Source organism: Lepidothrix coronata, unplaced genomic scaffold, assembly GCF_001604755.1.
Source record: "Lepidothrix coronata isolate B3197 unplaced genomic scaffold, Lepidothrix_coronata-1.0 Scaffold109, whole genome shotgun sequence".
Classification (NCBI taxonomy): Eukaryota; Metazoa; Chordata; class Aves; order Passeriformes; family Pipridae; genus Lepidothrix; species Lepidothrix coronata.
In genome coordinates this window covers 2324460-2350532 of record NW_016690289.1, presented here as the reverse complement: position 1 = coordinate 2350532, position 26073 = coordinate 2324460, and the positions used below count along the sequence as shown (strand labels likewise).

Sequence of the window (26073 nt, the reverse complement as noted above, 5' to 3'; positions counted from 1 at the left end):
CTTCTGCCTATCCTTGCTACTGCTGGGATTGAAATCTTTGCCAAACCTCCCAGGTTTGCACATTTCCGTCTTTGTACCATCCCAGTTAGAAAATGTTGTTGCATGGCAACACAATGCAAAGCATTCATTTAGTGACATAGAACAGTCTAGCTAAAGGCCATTTCAGCCACACACAGATTCATTTTTGTGGAGAAGACGAGACCAAAAGAAAGGGAAAATGTCCACAAATCCTAGAACCCTTCTTTATTTGGAAGAATGGCTTTTAAATGAAGTCAAGCAGTACCTTGTTTTATCATTCATTTATTTAGCAAAGAAAGGAATGAATTCAAATACCCCACACAATGAACACATATTATTCCCTGATATCAAGATGCAGATTCGCTTGTGAACAATTTTAAATGAATCTGTTTTCTTACTATTGAAGTCATCTTGTACTGTGCATGGATTTGTGCAGAAGCAATACATTTTGGGCTCAATTCTGTAAACACATTAAAATAAGTAACTTGTTACATCCATACCACTGATCTCGGTGTGGTTACTTATGTGATGAGTAAAATTATACTCAAGAGCCTAGCTTTTGCCAACCTAAATTTAGGCATCCAAACAACACTGCAAATTAGAAGTATATCTCTCCAGGCTCACTGCAGTGTTGGTGGAGAGACACACTGGGATGTAACTCTGCCCATCTAAGGATGCTTTCCCATGCGAGACAAAGAGGTTGCTGGTGGCAGCTACAATCAGAAATTGGCCAGATGCCTTAAGCAGAGCAATATAAGCTTAGACCAAACTGTTTACAGAATTGATCTCATACAGCAAAGCCATTATGCATACAATTAACATTAGGAATGTGCTCATGTTGCGCTGATTTTAATAAAACTGGTCCCACATTTAAAGAAGTGAATATATTCATTCTATAATTATGAGGAAAAAATATTGAAGCATTTAATCGTATTAACATTTTACTTGCATCTGAGACCACTGGTTTTCTGGTTTGAACAGCCATATGGTCTGACGCTCTGAGAACTTTCTTCACTAATATAAGTGCTTCAGTAGCTCTTGATTTGTACATTGGCATGCCATTTTCCCAGAGGTTGCTGTGGAGCTCTGGTTGAGCAAACTAAATGCACAGTGTCCTACACCCATATGAGACTTTAATCAGTACTGCTTAATAGCCTGGAAATCAAAGCCATTTAAGCCCCATTCTTTCTTCCACCCTCTCATGAAAATCCTAATACTAGTCAAAAATCTCTTGATTAATTTTAGCAAAACCACACTGCTTCAACAGCAGGTGACTGCAAATGACTGGAAAAGCTTCTATGTAAAGTAACTTTAAAAGACCATAAAGATCATCAGACTCAAATCAAAGTCCAAGATACATCTGCAAGGACATGAGTACATTTTCTAAGCAACTGAGGAACAAACGCTATGTATCGGACATAAAAACAAGCACAAAATGTATACTTTGAGTTAGCCAATGAAAGTTTATACCGTGCAGGATGTGACTGGCAATCCTGCTTCCTCCATGTAGCAGGGCTACATGGAAGCAGCTTTACTTAGACAATTTTGATGTATCTGCAAAAATGTTTGAATTCAAAATAGAGAAGCAATTTTAAATTTATGCAATCAGTGCAAAAGTGGTTTAGTAATATTATCTATTGGCATTTTTCAGAGGTAATGTAATTATTTATCCATAATAGAGCAGGTATTTAAGCATGGCATTTGATGAGCAAGGGAGTTGATTTTTCCTTTCCAAAACAGAATAATTCCTTAACCTAATTTTACCCTTGCACAAATTTGAGAGCTTCATTGGCTTAAACAAGATTTGCAGGAAAATGCCCCCTTGTTAAATTTTTGACAAAAAAAAAATAAAAATAAGAGCTTTCATGGAGGAATGGACATTATTTAGTAGGGGACTTGGCAGTGCTAGGTTAATGGTTGGACTTAATCTTAGATGTCTTCCAACCTAAATGATTCTGTGATATCTGCTTTTCACCAAAATGTGTGTAGCCTATTTTAGAAAAAAAAATATTAAATAAAGTAAGAAAAAGCTGTACTAAACTACCTGGGCAGCTTCATAGAACTCAGAAGGTGAAAATACTGATACAGGCATTGAATCTGGGGTCCTCTAAAATTACCTAAGACACAAATATCTAACAGCTTGAAAACCTGTTGTTTCACAATCTAGCTTGGCAAGGAGATCCTGTTGTCAAGTTTTTCTCATTGAAGTGCTCTGGTATTTCCATGTCTCACCTGCTGCTTCAGATAGAGTTTTGAATAAATTTTTGCCTGGGATATAGAACAATGAAATTTAGGAAGCTAAATGACAGAAAAATAGCTTAAAAGAATCACTTTCTGGACAAGTTGGCATGGTGCTTCAATAACATGGGAATTGCTCAAAGACACGGAACACCTGAAATACTCCTTTGGGAGATGGAAGTGTGAGCAGACTGAGCATCTGCTAAATGCACTTCTACCTATGATTATGCAGACTTCACCTAGGGTATTATTACCACATATATAACATGTATCTAACATATGTATTTATCCAGGAAAAGAATGGAAAATAGATCACTGTAAAGATAGGCGTGCCTCAAACTACTGAAGAGTTAGGAAAAAAAAAGGTAATTTCAGTAATTTTAATTAAAAAAGGTTAAAATAAAAGTACATATTTCAATTATTTTTAAGATATTGGTCTCATAACTAGAAATCTAAATATAAAATCCATAAGCTGGACTAATGTGCTCTTAACACAGGGGCAGAAAGGAACAGTGTTTCACATATGAGTGTATGTACATGTGCTGTTTTTTCTTGGCAGTAGCAGAAATATAGATTTTATTTTATCTTATTTAAATATAAAATTTTATCTTTTGGCATGAATATACCAACTCAAATACCAGACTGGTTATGATTTGGAGAGCCTTTTCCCCCTCTATCTCTTGCAGAGAAAATTTTCTCTTCCCCAGGGCAATCAGCTAATTTCTTCCTGGGAAACCAAATCTAATGTACAGTAAAAAAATCACAAATTATACAGAACCAGCACTATTATACTTTCTGGAGATGAACTGGTGTGAAGGTGAGGTGCTTTTATTTGACTGAGCTAGTAACAGGGAGAACTATTCAGCTGCAAAAAATAGGTGGCTGATCTTAATTATTTTCACAGATGGTAAATGTGCATTCATTTTACTGCACAGCTTTTTAAAGACCACTTGCTTTGAATTTTTTGTAGAATAGAGACTGCTACATTCAGATATATCCCCATTCAAAAATGTAGCTCACTGCCATCAGTACATACAGTGTTTACCCTTGCTATGTAGATGGCTGGACCACCAAAGTGGTGCTCAAATGCAGTCTCACATGATCAATGTTTCTTGGTACTTTTTGCTGGTTTTGTACATAGTTGTGAATCATTATAATCTGTACATGTTTTTCTCTATTTGCCTATCATAACATAACCTAATTAGCAAGGGCTTTAAACACAGAATGGAAATCTTTCCATTCTACTTCTCCTTGCATGCCTCCCTAGCATTCTAGTATGATGATCTTTGATTTTAGCAAGAAAATGAAAGTCCAGTTCTTTAATCCTTAATATTCACTTGTAATTTCTTCTCACAAGCTTATGAGAATAGCAAATGCTGCCTTATCACTACACAGTCTGAAAAATCTGACCCAAATCCCTGCCCTTTTCTTTTTAGTTATACATCTGGAATTTCAGATACAAAAATAATGTCATGAATGTGGGTGAAGACAGATGGAACAAAGAAAAATGGTATAAAACTTCTTTGTGTTTCCTTACCTGCCACTATAAAAAGAATTAAAACTGATAACTTAAAACTCAAACAGTATTTTAAATATTTACAACAAGATCATCACTTAAAACACCATAAGAATGTTCCTCTAGGGGTTAACTGACGTGGGTCAGACATGGCAACAAGATGAGACAATGCTTTGCAAATATTTCTATGCTTTCTGAGCCAGCCTTGTTTGTCAGACGTGCATATAAAGTAAAAGCTGGAAAGAAAAAAAGCAGATCTATGATTATACCTACATACTCCCAGGAGTCAGAGACAGCACACAAAAGGCGGTGCAGCCATATCGTTCTGTGATATCAGCCTGATGGTGAGTGCTACAGCAGAGACAAGTGTGTTCCCATATGCACGCACCAAGGAGAGGAAGCCTGTGGAATGCCACAACTTGCGCAAACCCGCACGCTGCTGCAAGGCTGCTTTACTAACAACACACAGAAAAACCTTCCAGTGTGCCTCTCCCATCTGCCCTCCTCCATCAGTCTCCCTGTGGGACATGCCCTTCCACATCCTTCCAAAAATTAAACTGAACAAGGTGAAGGCTTTATGTGACAGGGCTCGGCTCACAACTGGAAACCACTGACCCTGGAGGTGTCTGGGTTAATTACAAGATTGTATCCCTTGGTACAGCCTTAGTCTCCACAGTCTGAACAGCTGAACTGCAGCCAGAGTGATTTACAGCCCAAGACCAGCTCACAGAGCCCAGAGCTGCTGCAGAGGATCACTAAACCATCACGTTTTTCTTATCCTCATTCCCAGCAACCTGTGAGCTCTTTCCACCGATGTGAGCTTCAGGAGACTGCACAGAGGGCTAACAGCAAAGCTCCCTTTTTAAATCTCAAGAAAATAAAAGACAATGCCTAAAAAGAAAATTAGATTTGTACTCCTGGTAGGGGTTTAAAGGGTAACATTATTATTTCTCTTTAAAACTCAGGAATTACTTAGTCACTTGTTAGAGAAATCTGACTGGAAATTTATGAAACTGAGTGAAGCAATACAATCCTCATGAGGAGTCCAGCGACACTGAGGGGCTACAGCTGCCCCCAACACTGACGGCCAATCTTGCGCTCTGCAAAGAAAACATCGTGTCACAAACAGGTGGTTTGGGCTTTTGGCAGCAATGGGACATTGATGGCTTGGATCGTGCTTGAAATGTCTCTGAACTTCACCTCTGAAGCCTCAATCACATGAGCAGTCAAGTAGCACAGGCCTTGGGGACTGGGGAGTTACAGGAGGCCAGAAAATACACAAGCCCATTAGTACTCATCATAATTATTGAAATCTGTAAAATAGGTATTAGAATAAGTCTTTGCAGTAAGATGTGGATTGAAGTATTTGTTTCTCTCCTCCAGAATCAGGTTGTTTTTGTTAAATGCCTGGGAAGAGAAAAAAAAAAAAATGAAAAAAGAAAATGAAAAGGATAGAGGAAAAGTGATCACTAAGCACTCTTTCACCAAGGCAATTCTTGTGGCTAATATCCGTGTATAGTAAGCCAGTCAAAAATGCATTGAGAACTACCTGTACATTTACAAAAACTTGCATTTGCAAGGAGTACCTTCTTACGTAATAAAATTCATACAGAAAGTAAATCTATGCAATTAATAAAGCCAGGCACTTTTCCCCTAACATTACAAAACTAATTTTATGATTCTATGAATTTTTTTAATAATACATATACTGTTCTTCCTATTAGAATGACTCACTTATTATCTTTGTACTGAAAAAGAATTATTTTCTCTTTACTGCAATAATTCTCTCATTCTCAAGTGTTATATGTTGCAGAAATGACTGAAGGTTTTAAGACCATAAACTCTGTTTTTTAAAAAAGTAATACGGGTTTTTAAATTATGAATTTTCAAAGGGTTGTGGGTTTTTTTTTTTGTTTGTTTGTTTCTGTAGTTATCTAGAGAGATGATTAGCGGCATTTGAAAAAGCTTTAAATTAGGTTCATATTCCACTGCTGACTAGAAACTCCAGAGTTTTCTTGCTGTTTTTAATGATTTTGTTTAAAATGTCTTTAATTAGAAAGAAAAATGCAGAAATTAGAAACTGGATTATCCAGGTAGGATTCAAGAAAAATTCTCATTTGCAAAAAGCTTTGCAGCTGCATGAATAAACTGTGTAGTCTGAAGATACTGAACCAGGTATTTTCAGAATGCACATCCTTCCTTAATTCGGTGGATCTGAAAAGCAGAGCTATTTTAAAAGGTCACAACAAGGAAGTTGCTGTTTGGGAATAATGATAAATGATATGGATATTATTATGGACTCTCAGTAAATCTGTACTGCTGTTTCACAGAATATTTTGGGTATAAACACTAGTTGAGAGTCTGACCTAGAATATATTCACCAGATACATCTCCTGTATGGAGACATAGGGCAGGAAGATGGACAGTGCCCTTGAGAATGGATCATCAGAGCCAAAGGATTATCTTCAATATATGCCATGGTGATCATTAATGGCTCTATTTACTTCTTGAACAAGCCACTAGGGAACACAATTAGGAAAAAAAATCCCACAAAAAAAAAACTTGAGTGGTCTGCTTTTTTCCAGGAAAGGTTGCTGTATAAATTATATACACATGCAAAATTGAACTTCCTGCATAACGGGGATTGACAAATAAAAGGATCTGCAATTAAAATATTTCAAATGAAATCTATTTTTGTCATTAACAATCAGCATAATTTGAGCCCAAATGTCACTGCAGAAAACTAGCAAGTAGAATTCTTTTGATACAGCAGAAATGTTTTCTAGGAGCATATAATAGCTCCCAACCCACTTCTCACCTTGATGGCTTCTACAGAATCATATTTGTCCAGTTTGTTGATGTGGTTGGTAATGCTGGTATTGAGAGGAGCTGGTGACACCGGGTGGATGACAGTTGCATCATGGGACTGTTGTTGATACCGTTGGCAATAAGTGTAAACAAGCAGGGTAAGAAGGCAACCAAGTATTGAGCTACTTAATCCCACTGCGATCATGTGAAACATGTTGAACTCTGCAGAGCAGAGAGAAGAAGACATTCTTAATCTTAAGGAAGTAGAAATAAAAGCTTAAACCTGGGGGAAAAGTACACAAGTGTTTGATTCAAATAAGGATAAGGAAATTTTCATGTGTTTCTCTGAAACAATTGCAATGGTTTATCCCTACAGTAGTAAATTCATTTTACTTCCCTGAAGGGAGCATTATAAGAATCTTAGATACCCATACATCTCCATAAGTATTAAGACTGAGATCTCTGAAAAATGCTTAAATAATTTCAGAACCCAAGTGAAAGATAAATGAATTGAATTTTGTAGGTTTGAATAGTTCATCAATTTTTTTTTTTCAGACTATGTAACAAAGCCTTGTTATATATAAATTATGTGTATAATGTAAATACATAGGTTTTGGTTTTTTTTTTTTTCAGTGAACTACAATATCAGCACCTCTACTGCCCTTTTAGTTCTTTCTCTTATACATGGTGACTTGTGGCCATAACAAAATCCTGATATCTTTGAATCACATCCCTTTTTTCCCTAAAATGTTTTCCATATCTCCTTTCTTCGTGTAAGGGGGAGAATGAGAAAGAAATGATAGCATGTTAGGGGAAAACGGGTAGTAGGGAGAGACAGATTCCTTGAAGCTCAATATGCTTTTAAGCATAGCAGCCAGAGAGTGTAGAGTCAACAACTCAGAGCCCAGCACCCTCCTGTCTGCTCTGCCATTCAAAGATACTACAGGATGAAATGATGGGAAACCCTCTCCACCTACGTAAGGATTAAAATTGAGAGGAAGCTCATTGCTGCATGAAACCGTAGAAGGGAATCTAAAGCACAGTCATTCCCCGATGTTACTGAATAGATACCAGGTCAGATGTGGCACGAGTAGGATTAGCTCAAAATAAACAAATTATACTGCTTTCCATTGTTCTTTCAAACTGGAACTGTGTTTTTTGATTAGGAAAGAAGTATCAGTGAGAGGCTCGTGTCAGAAATTTCATCTTAAGATTACTGAAGATTTGTTTGTGGCTGCTTAAATGCACAAATGAAAGATTTTAAACTGAAATACTGGTGCTAGTCTTAAAAACATCTGTTAGACCTTTTTCACTGTAATACAGAAAAACAGGCCAGGACATGAGTCCCATTTTTTGTAAATGCCTAAGGTAGGACCTTTACATGCCTACTGGGTACTTAGAAACACAAACTATATTTAGCTAACTAGATGACTGCTTCAATATATAAACTACCACTGAAATATCCTTCTACACTTTTATGACAGTTTCCCAGTGTTGCAAAACTTGATAAAACGTTTTCAGAGAACTACTGCTAATTAGTAAAAAAATCAGATTACATTATCCTGGCTCCCATAACAAGTTACAATACAGAAAGGTACCCTTGCATAATCTCCGTGTTTTCATTGTATTTTATTAGGTTAAAAATGCAGCTTATCTGTGCATGGAAGAATAGTAGACCTGGTCAGAGCTATTACCATGACGACACAGACTAAGTGTAATAGCTCAGCACAAAAAAAAAAAAAAGGTCATTTTCCTTTTTATTCTTCTTCTTTTTGTTTGGTGGTTTTTAAAGTTCTTCCTTTCAAGATTTGTTTTGTTAGTATCATGAATCTCTGGAATGGAACTTCTTATTTACTTTTTAGTTTTGTCTTTGTCAGTGAAGACAAAAATGAGTCCCAGACAGAGTCTGAGCTATTAAATGGGCTACCAGCCTGGTTTTCTGCTGTTTATTTGGAGTCCCAAAGAGGTTTGTGAAATTATTGTCCTGAAAAATGTCGAGCAACATTACAGATTTTGACCTACTGATAACTAGTTTATTATATGTGGTTTTTTTGAGACAATGGTGACTGCCATACTGAAAAACAAGAAAACACAAACATCCAGTAATGCATGTTCTTGTCTCAAAGGTCACCAATGACAGATAGATATTTAATGAGAAATCCTGTAGTAACTACAGTTTTCTGCATAAGTAGCTACTTTTTCAGTGCAAGCGTAAATAATGAGAACGCAGCATTTAGAAGGTAGAATAAGACTAAGGGAGTGGAAAAGGTGAAACAAAAGCAAAAACACAGAATCAATAATTCAGCATTTAATACACATCTTGAGCTGAAAAGCTTACCGCCACATCGTTTCTCTTCTATACTGCTGGATCGTGCCACAGATATTTCTAGAAAAATAAATAAACCACTTAGGCCAAGAAGAAAAAAAATATTACAGAGAACTACTAGTTTGATTAACACAGTAAGGATTTAAAAATTCATTCTATTACATTCACTACAAATCCAAAGTAAAAAAATACTTTGACTGTGGGGTAGAATTAATAAAAAGGTCCCATAACATCTTCAGGTTTCTTAGTTTCCCAAGCAAAAGCAGTAACTTCTTTTTAATTCTTGCCTCAAAACATCTCTGGAATTAAAAAGATGAAGTGCACATGAAAACATTCTTTGTGGAGTTTAAGCATGTGGAGAAAGAGTTGATTTACTGAATAGCAAAATTAACTACAGTTTAATTACCTTGTGTTCAAATGGGCTCATTACTTCTAGAAGTCACGTCTGGCACTAATGTGAAAAATGGGAATTTACACATCATCAGAAAAGACGACTGCCAATTTCATGGGTCTCAGTTGTAAACTAATAAAATGTAATTCCAGCCTGTATCCTTACCATTTTGACTTTGAAAAAATATTGAAAAAATACTGAATAAAATCTCAATAAAATCAAGTTTTTCTTCTCTTTACTTGCAGACCTTGGCTTCTGGGAAGGGAAGTCCTATTTTACAAAACAGTCTAGGATCGTGCGCATATGAGTGGGGTAACTGACACAGGCTACCTGGATTTCAAAAAAGCAGAATTTTAAGTACTTTGACAATGGCTTTCCAAGTAAGAATGAAATGAGGAAAGAGATACAAAACCAGGCTAGTACTATTTGCCCAGTTCTTACAATGGAGGAAGGTTACCACTTCTGCAGAGACCTAGGCTTTCCAGCAAAGACCTAGAAAAGCAGAGGCAAATGTGATTTTGAAGTTTGCTGATGATACAAAGTTATGGTAGCATGGACAAGGGAATGCTGTCAAGAGCTGTAGAAGGGCCTTCTAAAACTAGGTAATAAAACAATAAATAAAACAGAATGCAGATTAGTGCAAAGTGGTACATATAGTGGAAAGAAATCCTAGCTTCACCTACAAAATGATGGACTGTGAGCTAACCATTAGTACTCATGACTGAGACTTGCAGGTTATGACAAATTGTTCGGAGATAATAACAATTTAGTGTTCAGAAGGAGTTAAAAAGGAAAGTCAAATGCTAGGTACTGCCAAGAAAGCAATATTGAATAGAACAGGGTATCAGCATTATGGTACTTTACAAATCTATGTGCTGTCCACACCATGAACACTGTATGGAGCTCTGGTTTTCCCATCCAAGGATGTCTCTACTAGAACTAACAAACAGACCAGAGAAGGGAAAGAATGATACACACAGAGATGCACTAGAGTCTGTATGAGGAATTAAGAGTAGGCTCTCCACTGCCAGAAGATGATCCCAATGCAGCTACTGTAAAAGGGATCACAATTTTTTATCATTTGTAACAAGTTAAACCAATGCTAACTATTTTCAAAATGACAAAACATCAAACCTGACAGAACACACTCTTACAGAGAGTTAAAGGTTGAAAGCATACTTTGTCTCACTGAGACTGTTAATTCACAGTCACAGAACCATTTTGATTGGAAACGACCTTCAGGATCATTGAATCCAATCATTAATAAGCACTGCCAAGTCCACCACTAAAGCATGCCCCTAAGAGCCACATCTACATGATTTTCAAATACCTCCAGGGATGGTGACTCCACCACTTTCCTGAGCAGTCTGCTCCCGTGCTTGACAACACTTTTGTGCTGAAATTTTTCCTAATATCCAATCTAAACTTCCCCTGGTGCATCTTGAGGCCATTTCTTCTTGTCCCATCACTTGCTACTTGGGAGGAGAGATTTCCCCCCACACACCTGACTACAACCTCCTTTCAGGTAGTTGTAGAGAGTGCAAAGGTCTCATCTGAGCCTCCTTTTCTCCAGGCTAAACAACCCTAGCTCCCTCAGTCGCTTCTCATGGTACTTGTGCTCCAGACTCTTTTCACAGCTTTGCTACCCTTCTCCAAACACGCTCCTGCACCTCAATGTCTTTCTTGTAGAGAGGTGACCAGAACTGAACACAGGATCCAACATATTGCCTCACCAGTGCCAAGCACAAGGGGACAATTTGAGGAGGAGTGACAAGAGAGGGAGAAGGGAAAGAGAAGAGGTGGCTCATTTCAGATTCTGCAAACACCTACTTTCCAAAACAAGATGTAGAGCTTATATTGGATTAAGCTGGAGATTCACAGAATGTGAGTATTAACAGAGTTTCAAAAGCCTTAGAAAAAAGAGGAAAATACAATGTGGGAGTTTTTGCTTTTACACTGACATTTTTCACATCAGTTTTAGAGGAAAATAGTATTTGGGAGTTAAAGCCTTATGCACTATCTATAAACACACTGTTTAAATTTGTTGATGTCTTTCTTACATTGTACTATACCAAATAGTAACACACAAAAAAAAGGTTGCTGCACTGAGTAAACACAGCTACATTTCAAATGATACATTAAAATGTAAATTTCTCTGTCTGTGAAAAGATCACTAGCTTTTTTCAATGTACATAGGGAGAAAGATGACTGTGAACAGCAGTGCATTGTGACCACCCCTACTGTTGTGTGGATTTAAGTGACTGCTGTAATTTAAAAACAAAAGTATAGTCATGAGTTTTGACAAATGCTGTAGAATAATACATAATGTGACTATCCATCAGGCACTTAGCAGTCATAGGGGAGATAAGGACTGGAGCAAAGTTAATGAGTTTCTAAGCAATTATTAATTTAAGGGACTCTGAAATGATTTCCAGATTAACTATCGCAGCAGCCATTTTGTATAGGCAAACCACAAAACCTAGAGGAATGTTTCCCTAGAGTCTCAAAAACACTTAAATTAAAATAAAAAGCAAACTATTTCTACTTGCTGTCTGCAGTCATCCCCTGCTACCAAGCAGGATGGGAAGGACCTGCAGAATGCTGCAACAGTGACTAACCAAAGTTCCAGGTGGTGACAGCAGGGACAGCTCTACAGCACTCGGTGCCATAGGGTAGATTTTCATGTAGACACCAGATCTAACAACATCATCTCTGCATAGTAGACCAACATGCTTTGGCTGACAAAAGGAAAATCTGCAGTGCAATCTGAAATAGTGCTATGTCTCACTCCAGAAACCTTGAGAAGTTTCATTAATCCTTCAAGGAGCTGGCTGATCTCACCTGGTATAAAGTTGGAGTCCAAAGCACAGGTTCGGCTCTCTGTGGTGTTGCCCGTGCACTGGCTACCTACAGGAAATAAAATGATGCACTGACGAGTGCGGGTCTGGAAGCCAGATGAGTCACAGTCGGACCACTTGGACCACTCGGACCAGCTGTCTGCAAAAGGCAAAGAGGGACACACATGCAGACACTGTGATTAAAGGCTTCAAGTACACCAAGTTAGAGAAAAATAGCTTGTATTTCTGAATTATGACAGAAGGCCTCATCTCCCATCTACCACCAACTATCAGAGGGCAGCACCTTCATTCCAATAAAACAAATGCAGTTCAGCTTTGGTAAAAGTCTCTGAAATGTTTAATTCTGCCACAGCCTTCGTGTGTGGAAGTGAGAAGTTGGAGGGATTCTGCAGTGGTGACTGAAAGAGTGATCGCTGTGGAATTAATTCCAGTCTAGGTCATTAGGGTGGACAAGGACACTGTCTTTGTTTATGTACCTGACAAGTAGCAATGAGAGCTATAAGCGTATGTATTCCAGATCTGAAATAGGATGTGTATTTAACTACAAAAAATAGTAGTATTTTGAAGATTTTTAAAATATTTTTCTTTTATCTTCTGCTATTTCAGGTCCATTTCTTGGCCGTATATAAAGCTCATCAAGTATTCTCACCTTCTCTTCCCTATTCAGTTTATTGTCAGCTTCTATTTCTTTTCTATATTTCTTCCTCTCCTTATGTAGTTTTGATTAAGACATTTTATTTCATGCCTTTCTGATCTCAGATACTTCCCTTAAATGAAGTGAATTGATCTTATTCCCATGAGATGCTGTGAGTGTACTGCACTCAGCATTCTTACAATTCAAGCACAAGTCTTGCCTTCATAGGAGTCTTCTGAATTAGGCAAACATAGTAAAGACAGAGTTCAGTTAAACTTCCTTCTTTCTTCTGTCAGCTTTCCTATGGAGATAGGTTTTATGGTTTTGACATGGAATAAACAGCCCTACTATCCCAAACCAAGCTTGTTTCTACTTCAAAGTTTTAATTGATTTTATGTCTATATGAGGCAAATTTACAAATTTACAAATTTCATTTTGTTTCAAATGAAAAAGTATATATTTTCTAATTTTGATTCAAGTTAGATTGAACAACATCAAAATTTGTGAAATAATGAAGCTTTTTTACTCTGTCAATCAGGTGGAAAGTCGGGAAAGTTTTACACTGTTTTGGACCCCTTTCAATACATTGCATAAATCCAGTACACAAGGTTCACATTTACTCATTACTTTCCCCTTATTCACACAGGGAAAAAGTTAAAACTGTAGTCACGTAAAATTTAAAAGATTCCAGCAGGAATATTTGAGACTGTAGTCTTTACTTACCAGCTCAGGTAAGAACCTGGATATTGATATTTATGAACAATTAGCAAGTGTCTGGATGAGGCCTCATTTGAACAGGGAAAATACCTGAATACAATCAGCTTGTAGGATCTTGTTATTGTGAGTAGGAAGAATACTCATTTTTTTTATTTTGGCTTATCTGTTTCTTAGGAAAGGTCCTGAGAGTGCTTCATTTGCAGAGTTTGTAGTAGGAGCACAGAAGCAGATGACTGCTTCAGGAGGGTAGGAGAGCTGAGGTGGGAGTCAAGCAAATGGACAGGCTTCTTCCTTCCTACATAGTGTGGCATATCCACAGGTGCTGTCATCACCTGCAGCTTCAGCTGCTGGATCTAATTCAACTAAGTATATGGATCATTACCATAAATATTATGTAACAAATAAAGCTCTGCTCATTCAAGTTTAAAGGAATGATGCTCAATACAAATCTTGGCCCAGTTCTCATGGGTGGCAGAGAGCATGCTTAAGCCAGAGCCAAGACTCCTGCCCAGTCCTGGTATAATTGGGATATATGCAGTAGGTGTCAAAATACTTGTGAGCATCCTAAATACATCTTGTTGGCTGGTGTACTTTGCAGCCCCATCTTGTCCAGTGTGCTTTTGGCCTTCCAGGTTCTTCACTGCAGGAACTACATCCCGTGATAAAATAGAAACTTCAGAGTACACATAGATCATGATAGGTCACATATGGGTAACTGGGCAAGGTTACTGTTTCAGCCTGCCCTTTAAGGGACTTGTAAAAGATACTATGAGCATTGGGACCTTTCCAAATAAGCAACACAGGGTATCTCCCTCCCATAGTGAGTCCCACAGTGCCACCCAGACACTACAGCACAGGTAGTCAGTGGGTCTGGTGCCATACCAATCAGCTTCATCTTGCACACAGAATCACAGAAGAGGAGAGAGGGGACATCAGTGCAAGCATGAAAGGGATGGTCATCCCTGCAATGGTGAAGCAGAAAACTGTGCTTTGAGGAGTGCCACTGTTGGGAGCTCAGAGAGCCACAGAGAAGTAAAATACCCAAGACTGACAGACGTACAATTTCAAATTGTTGTACCTGCCCTTTGTGGAGCCTCTATCTCTGCCCTCACAGGGACACTGAACCCATAGCTTTTGCTTCTTCTGACTTCTACTGACTCAGTTATCTCGACTCATCCCTTTGATTCCTTTATCTTCACAGTATCTGAGGTTCTTTTGCACCTCAGGCAGGCTTCTCTCAACTTTCTCCTCAGTTCTTTGCAAAAGCCATGAGAAAGTAAAAGAGAGGGTGGGTTGGAGAGGTGTTTAACCCGACACTGCTTTTCACCTCTAACATGGAAAGGTTTACTCATGACATGTCACACCTTCTTCCTAGAGAGTCTTGTCTGGCCTTTGAAGTCAGGTTAAGCTCAAGCAGTTCTTAAGAGAACCCTTGGTGAAGAAGGTACCTCAGAAAGATGAGGTTAATCAATGTAAGATTATAAATTTCTTTCATGTAGAACTATACCATCATTTCTAAATGCTCAACTGCTTTATCCATTGTTCGCATGTGTGAGTTAACAGTTCAAGGACAGAACGTATTTTCCCCTCTTACAGCAGTAAATACTTTAAGTATAAGATAATGTTTTATTCAGTACATTACAGGCACCATTGCAACTGATTACACCTACTGATAAGCAGCCTATAAATGACTATTGATCAATACTGCAGTGCTTCCATTCACATCAATGCAATTGCATTTGGATAAAATAAAATAAAACCCACAAACTCAATAATGGCACTTTTAAAATGAAAAATGAGAAAAACTGATGTATTTTGCAGGCACAAGTCTGTTATTTTCTTTTAAGTACATATTTGAATACTTTCAGTTGGATTTGTCAATAAACTTCTATATCCTCAAGAAATCCTTAGTATCGGGATTCCAGAAAATTTAGTATTCTGCTAGTTTTGTTTGGGAAAAAAACCCTACTATTTCAAATGCCAAAAAATCTTTGCTCTTTTCACAGCTTAAGAAATGTTACAAATAATTTCCATTTTTGCTTATGCATTTCTGTGTTGGTTGATTGTTCTTAGATTCAAAGTGTCATTACTATTTTCTTTCTATATTAAAGATGTCACTCAAGCAGTGAATGTCACCAGTGGTACTTTCAGATCTGCACAAGGAAGAACCACTCTTCACCTGGTCCTCATCACAAGAAAACAGCTCTGCAAAGATTCTGGAGCCTTTCCAAACTCCTAATACTGCAATTATTTTTGACCTATACCAATGTGAAATAAGAGCAGTAAAAAGTAGTTTTGAAATCTATATTGTAAACGTGGGGCAAAGACCATTCTCATAGCTGATGATGTGCTATTTCAAAAACCTATGGCAAATTTTCAGTGAGACTGAAATATAAATAAAATATTACAGATGTAACAAATACATTTTAAGCCTCTGAAATTTTATTGTTTTGTAAGGGTTTCCACATCCATGAACCAAAATGAAACCAACCTCTTCCTCTATTCTGCATCCACTCCAAAATTTGGGTAACGGACAGGTTAAAATAAGATGAAGACATTATTTATAAATGTTTGGAAACTGTCATTTATAGGAAAATGGTAGTAGAAAATAAATGTACAACACGAGAAATAGATACAATACTAGCACAATGAACTAGCTCTGAGATTTTAAAGATGCCTTAAGAATCTCAAGGCAGCTATGTAATTTCTACATACAAATGTACACTATTTGCCTCAGAAAATCAAATCATCAACTGATTTCTATGTTTGTTGGTTTTTTTCAAACACAATACAGAATGTTTCATCGGCTTTAATTTTGAGAAAGTAGCTACTTTTATTCTGCTGGAAGACATGCAGTGCCTAGAAAACGGAATTACCATAAACTGTAGTTCATCATAAGTAATAGGATCCATAAATTCAAACTCATGGGGCTTTTGCCTTCATATGCACTGCCTCATCATATGAGAACAAAACTTTTGCCATGAAGTCTAGGAGCTCTAAGTGAAGCAAGTAATACAGTGCGGCATCAGAGCTGCTTCTTTCCTTTTGCTGCTGCCTGTAATCCACTAATCAGCAATAAATGAAAGTTTCTGTGGTTTTAATCTCAATTTGTCACTTAAATTTCATGAAAAAATAAGTTTCCTTTAATATGGGTCAAAAGGCAGAGTCAAAATGACAGAAAAAGACATGATGCATAATATCATACAATTAGAGACATTTCATCTACTAAGTACTCCACAGTCATCTAAAAAGATGAAGTCTTTGTTCCTTAACATCTGAAGTTGAAGAAGGTATTTTACAAAGCATGCTACAGTTTGTTTTGTGTTTTTTATGAAAACAGGGCAAATATTATCTACTTGAAGGACCTCATGATAACACATGCTGAATATTAATCTCATCAATTTGCTTGCTCTGAAAGTTTAGTGCTATAACAAAAGCACTTCTTTGTGATATTAAGTCTCACAAACTGTTTGCATGATCCACTTCAAATATTACACATTTTTAGTTAATCCAGATTCAGACCTGGTAACTTAAATTTTATTTTTTAAAGAGAGAGGGAGGCTGTGGTTTCCTATATACTATATCCTGCTAGTACTTGATTTACTGTAGCATTTTAGAATGTAAGAGCTGATTGTGCACTTAATAAGGGAAAGAAATTATTTGCTTCTAAATAACAGATCAAGGACATTATGTTGCTTAACTGTGAATGCCTTATTCAGTGGCACATGAACAACAAAGATGCACTGGCTGATTTGCCATACCTGGGCAGGGCTGTGTGTTGCAGAGTGCTTCTTCAGTGTGCAGTCCAAGGCAGATATCTCCTCCATATGCTGGTGCTGGGTTTGTACAGGAACGGGTTCTCATGTAATGCCCTCCTCCACAAGTTGCTGAGCACTTTGACCAAGATGACCAACAAGACCAGCCTCCATCCACTGAAAAGACACAAAAAACTGTATTTTCCCAAACTGATGTGAGATGTGACATAATCCAGCCCATCTTCCTCATATTCTGCGGATCTTATTCATGGCCTACGGAAATTATTGGACATTTTTAGGTGCCACTGAACATAGGCCCACAAATTTAATCTTACCACAATGCAATTTAATTTACATTTTTTAAAAGCCCCTGGTATGCTGGAAAGCCTAACAAAATTACTCATTCATAAAAGACACTGTCAGTGGGTACCATAATATCTTGAAGGCCAAAAGTCTTTTCTCACTTGTGAGGAAACAGAATACCAAGCTTGTTTAGCAGAAGTATTATAAGCTCAGAGTTGTTTTTTATTGATAGAAAAAAACTTCGCCCAGTAATAGCAACAGAAGGATGGAGGAATCCAGATTTTGTTCTGAACCCAGTTGGATTGCCTTAACCCTACAACCCATTTCAAAGGATCTAACACACTTGTAGAGTTTTATGGGCTAATATATACTTACAATCTTAACACAGCTCTAGCAGAGATGTCAGCAGCAGAACAATGGCAGAAGTTTAAAAAAAAGCTACATACATGGACAAAAAGGAATTGCCACCTTAAGTTTCTAACACAAGTTGTTGAAGAATAAATGTTATTATTCCCCCCCCACCTCCTTCCACCCTGCTCTTTTGTATTTACTAATTCAAGAATGTCAAACTATTCTCCACTCAGTTTTCACAAGATTCTTCTGACATGTAGGCTGGATTTCATGAGAGATTCATTGTCAGTGGCTTTTGACACATGGCCACTAGAAAAGATTTTAGTGAAAGTTGACCTCATTGCCTGCCCTAGACTGGTTCCTTTGCAGCCTTTGTTCTTACAGCTACTGCTCCAGGACGTGTTTCTGGTTTTCATGGCCACATTGCAGCTCATCTGTCAAAGGCTTCCTATCTGCAGCCACATGGCAAAGTCAGGTGTACTCCTTCCAGGAACAGCATTCCTGCTGCAAAGAATCTCAGTGTTTTGTTGATTTCTCTTCAATTTTTTTTTTAAGAGACAAAAACCTAAACTTTAAAAATTTTCATATCCTACAAAAAAATTCATTTCTTTTCAACCTCCTATTTAAAGTTTGTCCCTCACTTTCTTAATTCTTAAGTAAGAAAATTCTTTACCACACCTGAAACTGATTGAAATAAGTAGTGTGTAATTCAACCGACACAATAGATGAGCCTCTAAGTACTATAAAGGCAATGTGCTGTAAATTTTCCTTTCTAATAGGGTCCTAAGCCAAGCAGAAGTTTCACTTGTTTTTCTCCCATCACTCATAGCAGCATTGGGCATTTTACCACATACAACAGAAACTTATTATTTCCCACTTTTAGAAATACTAAATAAGTACACCTTCTCTGTACATAATTTCTACAGCATTCTCATTTAAGACAATCTTTGTAGGATTTTGTTGTTTGTTGAAAAAATTGATAGTCACTGAAGTCTCCAAAACATTCACTACCATTTCATAATGGCTCTTTTCTGCTCAATTAATGAAACAACTTTTCAAGGAGTAATTTCTACTGGGGTACTGAAGTGTTATTCCATGATTATCTCTAACAAAAAAAAAAAAGGGTTCCAAATTTTAAAAAAAAATAACTTACAATGAAAATATCTGTGTAGTACTGCACTCAAAATCTCTCTTGAATGGAGATCTAGAACAGTTAAGAATTACTCATTTTGGCTTTGTAGCATTGTATATCACAAATGCACTTTGTGAGTCAAGTAGAATGATTTCTATGCAAAGGCTTCAAGAGGGAGAAAATGATCTAGGAGAATTTTGATATTAAAACCTACACATGCATTTTTTAATGTAATTTCAGATATAGCATAGCCTCAAGTTCTCAACTGCTATTCAAACAGGTAATTCACTAATGCATGTCTTAGGCTACTTACTAATCCTATAAGTGAAGCTGTTGAATAGACAGCATTTTATTCCCTGTATTTTTTATTTGCAACATTATCCTAAACATCAAGAAAGCACGGAGCTGGCACTTTCTTGGTAAGAACTGTAGTTGCAAAAACTTTTGCAAGTAATGTATGTAGACTCTGAAGCCTGATTGGACAGATAGGATTTGTGGAATCTGGTACTATATTCCAAGTATGCAATTGAAATAAATTATTTCCCTTATTAAGGAATTCAATGATTGTTACATTTTTTCCAGGATATATTTATCAACCAAATAATCTAGCTATACAGATGTATGAGAGAGTTTTATACCACCTATCATAAATAAATACTTTATCTCGGTAGAGTACTTGACTTATTCTTTTATTCATATTTTTCTTATTCATACTTTTCACTGGAAAACAAATATGTCTTTTTGCTTGAGATAACTCTGTTAATATAGTATTATGCAAGCTCATATCTAAGAAATCCATAGGTTATTTGTCTTCAGTGCAGGTGAAATATACTGTGCAATTTTATAACAATTTCAAGACATGGTATCTTTTATTCAGAACTTGCCTCTGTTTTTCTTTCTTTTTAAATTATGTCAAATAAAAGCAGAAGCTGTTATCCAAGCTATTCCTTTCATGAGACATTTAAGGCTTTACCTTTCTAGATACTCCCTTTTTAGTTTTTTTATTTTTTCTTTAAAGTGATTGCTGACTAGCTCAAAATGACTAATCAGAAGCATACTTGCTGCAGCGTATAGAGTTCCACAAACCAGAATTGATTCTGCCTGAGGTTGCCTAGACAGAATATAAATCATCTGGAAACATTACCTCTGCATTGTTCACTGTAATGGAGACAGTGACCCCCAACACTTTTCTACTTATTTTTCAATGGACCAGAAACACAAATGCACGTGCATTTGAAATTATGCCATCGATCTAAAAGGGGCCAAGAACACAGAGACCGATGTGACACCCAGGCATGTCATCATGTTTCACAGCTGCAGTGATCATGGCTGTACTACATAACTTCAGATATAAAGGGAGAAGTGGGTCTGGGGAGGATGGGAAAGGACAAATATACTAGACAAAGTTAGATTTGATCCTAATTGAGCTGGACGGTGCAATTATAACTGGGTATTTAGCAACTATTTATTGACAGGCTGCCTTCCTAAATCTCTAGCCTTTCAAGGACTATCATAAGTACCTTTTTTATTTGTCCCCAGAACTTTTGCTTTTCAGCAACAGAGTATGATAAGGCATCATCACGGTTAAATAAGATCAAAGCAGTGGGTATTTACTGCTTGAGTTTTTTACAAGACCTAAATAGAGCTCTGTGGTTTCTTTCATCTTTCTTTAAGTTGCTTAGCAACACAGAACCATCTGGGTTGGGGTTTTTTTTCTTTTTTTTTTTCCTTTTGTCATGGAGTCCTTAATGTTATTTCTGCCTCTTATAGGAGGAAAAATACACAGCTGCAAGGAAAGTCACTACAGGTTCTTTACATAACAGTTTTGTAGAGCTGTTGGACAAAAGAAAGTTGCTAAAGCAGTTCCACAATGAAAGATTTAAAGAGTCTTTACATTTTCTGACAATAGCTGAGGTTGATCCGTTTAGGAAGAAGGCTTCCTTCAGCTAGCAGGGTGCTCTCAAACAGTGCTCTTTGCTTTATAGTAAAGCAAACAACTTTTTGCCTACTGGCTGTTGTTTAGGTTAATAAATATTTCTTCACTATAATGAAAAAAATCCACACCATAGGAAAGAGGATGTACCAGGAAGAAACAGTGTACAGAAATGGGATCTCCAGGGGACATGACAAAACATCCAGACTACTGGAGAATTTCCAAGAGAGAATTGATAACACTTGCTACCCTGCTATGCACTTTGGGTTTTACAAGGAAGTGGAAGGAAGTGTGGGAAGACACACTAGCCTCACCTAAGAACAGCGAGAGGACTGCAGGCTCCTTCATATAGTGTCTGGTCTCATTTTGAATTTAAACAACCAAAAAACCCCAAATAAACTCCATTTGTTTTTTGGTTTGTGGTTTGCTTTTGTGAGTGTGTGCGCACGTGTGTGCACGCGTGTATGCCTTTAGGTTTATAACTTTTCATGCTAATCTTTTTAAAAGTGTGGCAAAAGAGAATAAAAAATGCTGAAAAGTCAGTCTTTTCTGTTTGCATGATTGAGTAAAAATAGAGAGGCAGTAGTCCTCTCCCCCTGCAGAAATGCAAAAGTAAGACCTGGGGACATGCATATTGGGCAGCCTACAGACCCAAGAGAACACTGCTCACTTCCAGATACCTGGGGATCATCCAATTCCACATCACTTATTCTACAGCTTTTTCCTAATCCTGTGGGATATTGCTGCATGTTCAGTGTGGGGAAAGAGCAATTTTTACATCATAGTTTACAAAGTCAAAGTCTTGTTTCTGTGATGCTACAGATACCTTTTATTCATAAAAGCAATGCTGGATGAAACAAGCAGTCAACATAGTGCAAGGCAGAAACACAGAAGGCAAATAAATACTTCTAAGGAAAGAACAAAATCTAAGGATCCACTTGGATTTAAGTTGCAACTGAGACTCTTAAGTTAGAAAAGCAATTGTTGTTTCAAGGGACAGTTCATTCCTCTTCTTACTGGCTACAGAAGCAGCCTAGAGATACCAATGCAGCAGGCACAGAGACAAGCTTTACTGGAATATTTGTTTTTCCTCCTGATTTAGGAAGTTATTGCAGGATAAATTCTGTCTGTTCTTTTAAATACATTCTTGCTTCCTTGTGGCAAATCTGAACTTCAAAGGGAAAAAAATGGGAGGAAAACCCCCAATAATGAAGAAAAGAAACAATAAACAACAACTGGCTTTAGGGATGCATAAATAACTTAAATAGTCTTTCAGGGAGTTTTGTATATCTGAAACTTGTTATTGCTATTAGCAAGTTTAGTGACCTTAGCCAAAATGTCACAACTAAACCAAACTAAAACTACTATAATAAAAATCTGAAATTGGTAAAATCCCAAAATACTGTTATGAAATATCAGAATTTCAAATCTAAGAGATGGTAACTGTCCTTTCCCTCTGATCTAACACTATGCTCTGAAGAAGAGGGAATGGAAACTCCTGTAGCTCATGCTACTCAGTGGTGCTCATGTAGCTGTGCTTTAAATGCCTGATTAAGGGACATTGGCCAAGTGTACCTATGTCCCTATGAGAAAGAATATAAGAGAAGACAACAAGAAATAAAACAAAAATAAAAAAAAGTTATCCTTTTCTACAGAAATAACTGAAGAGATTTGTAATGCTGTGAACTAGGATAGTATTTCTTATGTTCTTTTAGTTCGTAAAGTCTTTTAATTTTTGTAGATTTGCAGAATTTAAAATTCAAACAACACTTCATCATGGATTTCTCTTCGTAATGTAAATATCTTGCAAGCCCCCAAGGATAACAAAACCCTGATATGAGTGATTATAGATTTCTTTGTTTTAGTACTGATCTCATATTAGTAATTCAAAAAACCCAGAAATGTCAGTGAGCATTCACAGATCCTTTCCATAGTTACTGAGGCTGTTCAGTTCTTGCCAGCTCAATGCTATTTACATCTCTGAGGCATAAATAAGGAGCTGAGACATAGTGCCAAAGCATAACTTGCTAGTGCAAGACAATAGTTCAAATTCCCTTGTACGTCAAAGTAGTTTAGCCACATGGAAACTGAGTACGGAGACCATGCCTTTACCCTGTACTGACTTGCAAACTATTTCTGCAGATTATTTGGGAGAGTGGTAGTTAGTTGAAGGCAAAATTGTATGAGGGATCATTCTAAAACTTGAACAATACAGACAAATCATCTTCCAGGGCCTGGGTACAATTTCTGGCAATTTTCTGGCACTGTTCAATTTACTATTATATATTCAGCCTTCAGATACTATGAACAAAAAGCAATCTGCCTAGTGTCTGCTAGCAATCTGCACTTCAGTGGACCATTTATATGGCGAGGCTTCGCGAACGAAGATTTGGACCATTTACAACTGTGTAAAAAACTTCACTGTTTCTCTCTTGCAGGCTAAAAAAAGATTTAACAGTACCCACCGAAGGCAGGTTCTAGATGAATTTAGCAATTTTTTTAAGTTCTGGGATCCTTCAGCACATTCAATCATAAATTGCTGGCTATTAATATATTAATAAGTATATTTAAAATGATGGTGCAAGACATTTAACCAGACAAGACAGCCTTGTACACTGATTGCTCCGTGGACTTTTTCATTGTGTTAGTCCTTCAGAGCACTTGGTGTCTTCCAGGATGACACTGAGCCCAGATTAATTGATTGAGAAGATTAAAGTCCTATTGACTTTCAGCATGACTTAAACACCGCTCATATTCTCTATCACTCCTCTTTCTCAGCAGTTTACATCACGAGGGGTTGATCCTGCCTGCAATAAGTGGAAGAGGGAGCAAAGCAGAACCTGAGCCTGCATGAGCAGGAAGGGTTCCTTATGGCTGCTATTGTACCCCTTCCTACTAACTAGAATATTTCTAAAAGTAAAATGACTGGACTGTACTGTAACTAAGTGGTTCTGTGCCAGCATGGAGCAGGTGAAGCTGTTCTTACCCTGAGGGAGCTCAGGCAAATCTTATGAAGCATCATATTCTTCTTTGTTGCAATTTTATTTCCAATACTGTGGCAAATACTTTAAGGTCGAGGTCAGAACAAAATCTCCCCACATTCCTTCACCTTTCTGCATGCACCACACTTATCTACATGGACAAGAACGAACTATGCAGACTCCCTGTTTTTTTCCCTGATGCTCACACTGGAAAGAAGGGCCTGACATATTTACTCTATGTTTATCTACAACTTAGTCTGTGGGAGGAGTCAATACCTCAGTGAGATCTGCCCTGATACCAGCCTTTCTCATTAACACCAGCAAGGGCTGTGTGATCAAAGCCTAACAGGGACATTTTAGAAACTCACTCAGATAGCTACAGTAAGAATGACTTATAGAGCTATCCTAAATATTATAAGCACACAGGAAATGAAATCCAGTCCCTAGCACTGAAAGGACAAGAACCTTCTTGTTCTCATTAACAAGAAGGCTGAAAACTGATTCAGCTATGGTTTCTCTTCCTGGCTGGTCTCCCCTGTGTCCTTACTGTGGGATATGGTAGGTTTGTACATGTGGGCCTGGAGTAGAGGCTCTTCACTCATGTATGGTTTATGTCTGCCCTTTCTTGATGATGTCATATGAATGTCAACCTAATAGATGTTCATGTTTAGCCACCAATTAAACTTTCTGCTACTTTCATTAAAAATTAAGAGAATTCAAATTAATTGGTATGCTTCTCTAATAAAAATTTATTTCCCTTCTACAAAATTATATCAGGTCTAATTTATGGATAACCCCTATGCTGCAATAATTTTTTACTCTCCCATGCCTTAAAAAAAAAAAAATTAATTACATCTACTGCTGGCAATGTTTTCCCTTGAGATTTATCTGAGATCTGATTTAGCCCTCTCCATTTCTTCTTAATTATTGGCAAACAGTAGTTCTGTAGCTGAGGAACTTTGTGATTCCTTGTTGTAGGATATGATACATCTAAATATTTAATTCAATCTGTACATCTTTATTCAAATTTGCTTTGCACTAAAAAGAAAAATGAAACTTGTCTCTGAAAAAGGTTATTAGATATATTAGGACACTACTTGCTTCAGAAAGGCCCACTACACTTTATGTCTACTGATCTTTAAAAATATTTTCAAATTCAGAAACAACAGAAGAGGAAATCATTTTTGCCTAAAGCACAGTTTCAAATTCTGCCTTACAACTTCATGTATTTTAGTCTGAGGTTTTGGCTAACCCATAAACAACTAGGGCCTCTACAACAAAATTATGTCTGCATAACTGTGTTTTACCAGTTAAAACAATTTCCTTCAAAAATATAACAGTGTAATAGCTGCAGAGCTCAATAAAAATACCACTTCGGAAACCCTTTGACTTCTTTTAACTTTGAAAAAATCCAACAAAAATTGAAGACAGCACTAAATTTGAAAATTAATAGCAAAGGATGAAAAACAAATCTGGGCCCGTTTAATGCATGTACTGCTGTTACTACAGTATGGTCATACAATCAGATATCTTAAAATTTGTGATAATACTGTTAGCTAATACTACATCACTCACATGCTTCAAAGGAAGCTGAAGCCTGTGTCTTGTGGAGGGATTCCCTTTGCAAGGGAAGAAGGAACTGAGGAGAAGATGCTACATTCTAACTGCCTTTACCTACTGTATACATCCCTGAGGAGGCTTGCACGTGTTAGTACAATGGTCCTCTAAAACATTTGACCTAATGCATTACTGCCAACACTCAAATTTTTTCACAGATCAACAGTGCAGTCACATGAAACAGAATTGTTTATACAGAAAGAAGCATATAGTCTTTTCCCTGGACCTCCTCAGATACACTAACAGAGGAGCTACACAAGGAGCAACTAAAGTTACTTTCCTCCTTGGATGCAGCAAGAAAATTTCACCAGAAAGTGCTGGCTTGTCGTGCCCATGTGCCTCTTTCAGAACTTCAATGGCTCAGTGGGCTCAGTTCCCCCAGACTGAAGCAGGGATGCCCAGCAGAAATCCCCCTTGGATCTGCCACACCTGCAGGAGAGATGGAGGCTTAAATACCTCAGGGCATTCAATTTGCCAAACAATCCTATTGTTCCT

At 37.3% G+C, this 26073-nt stretch overlaps 1 protein-coding gene across 3 annotated transcripts in view; it reads right to left on the bottom strand.

Moving 5' to 3' along the window:
* Positions 1-283: 283 nt before the first annotated feature.
* Positions 284-26073, bottom strand: part of SEMA5A (semaphorin 5A) — a 274990-nt gene continuing 249200 nt past the window's right edge. For all 3 annotated transcript variants that reach the window (XM_017824133.1, XM_017824131.1, XM_017824132.1), the window contains 5 exons: positions 17268-17438; positions 12139-12294; positions 8919-8966; positions 6591-6802; positions 284-5179 (listed from right to left, as the gene is read on the bottom strand). In XM_017824133.1, coding sequence (XP_017679622.1) covers positions 5060-5179; positions 6591-6802; positions 8919-8966; positions 12139-12294; positions 17268-17438 — 707 coding nt within the window. In that variant the 3' untranslated portion in view covers positions 284-5059. The remainder of the gene's footprint in view (positions 5180-6590; positions 6803-8918; positions 8967-12138; positions 12295-17267; positions 17439-26073) is intronic.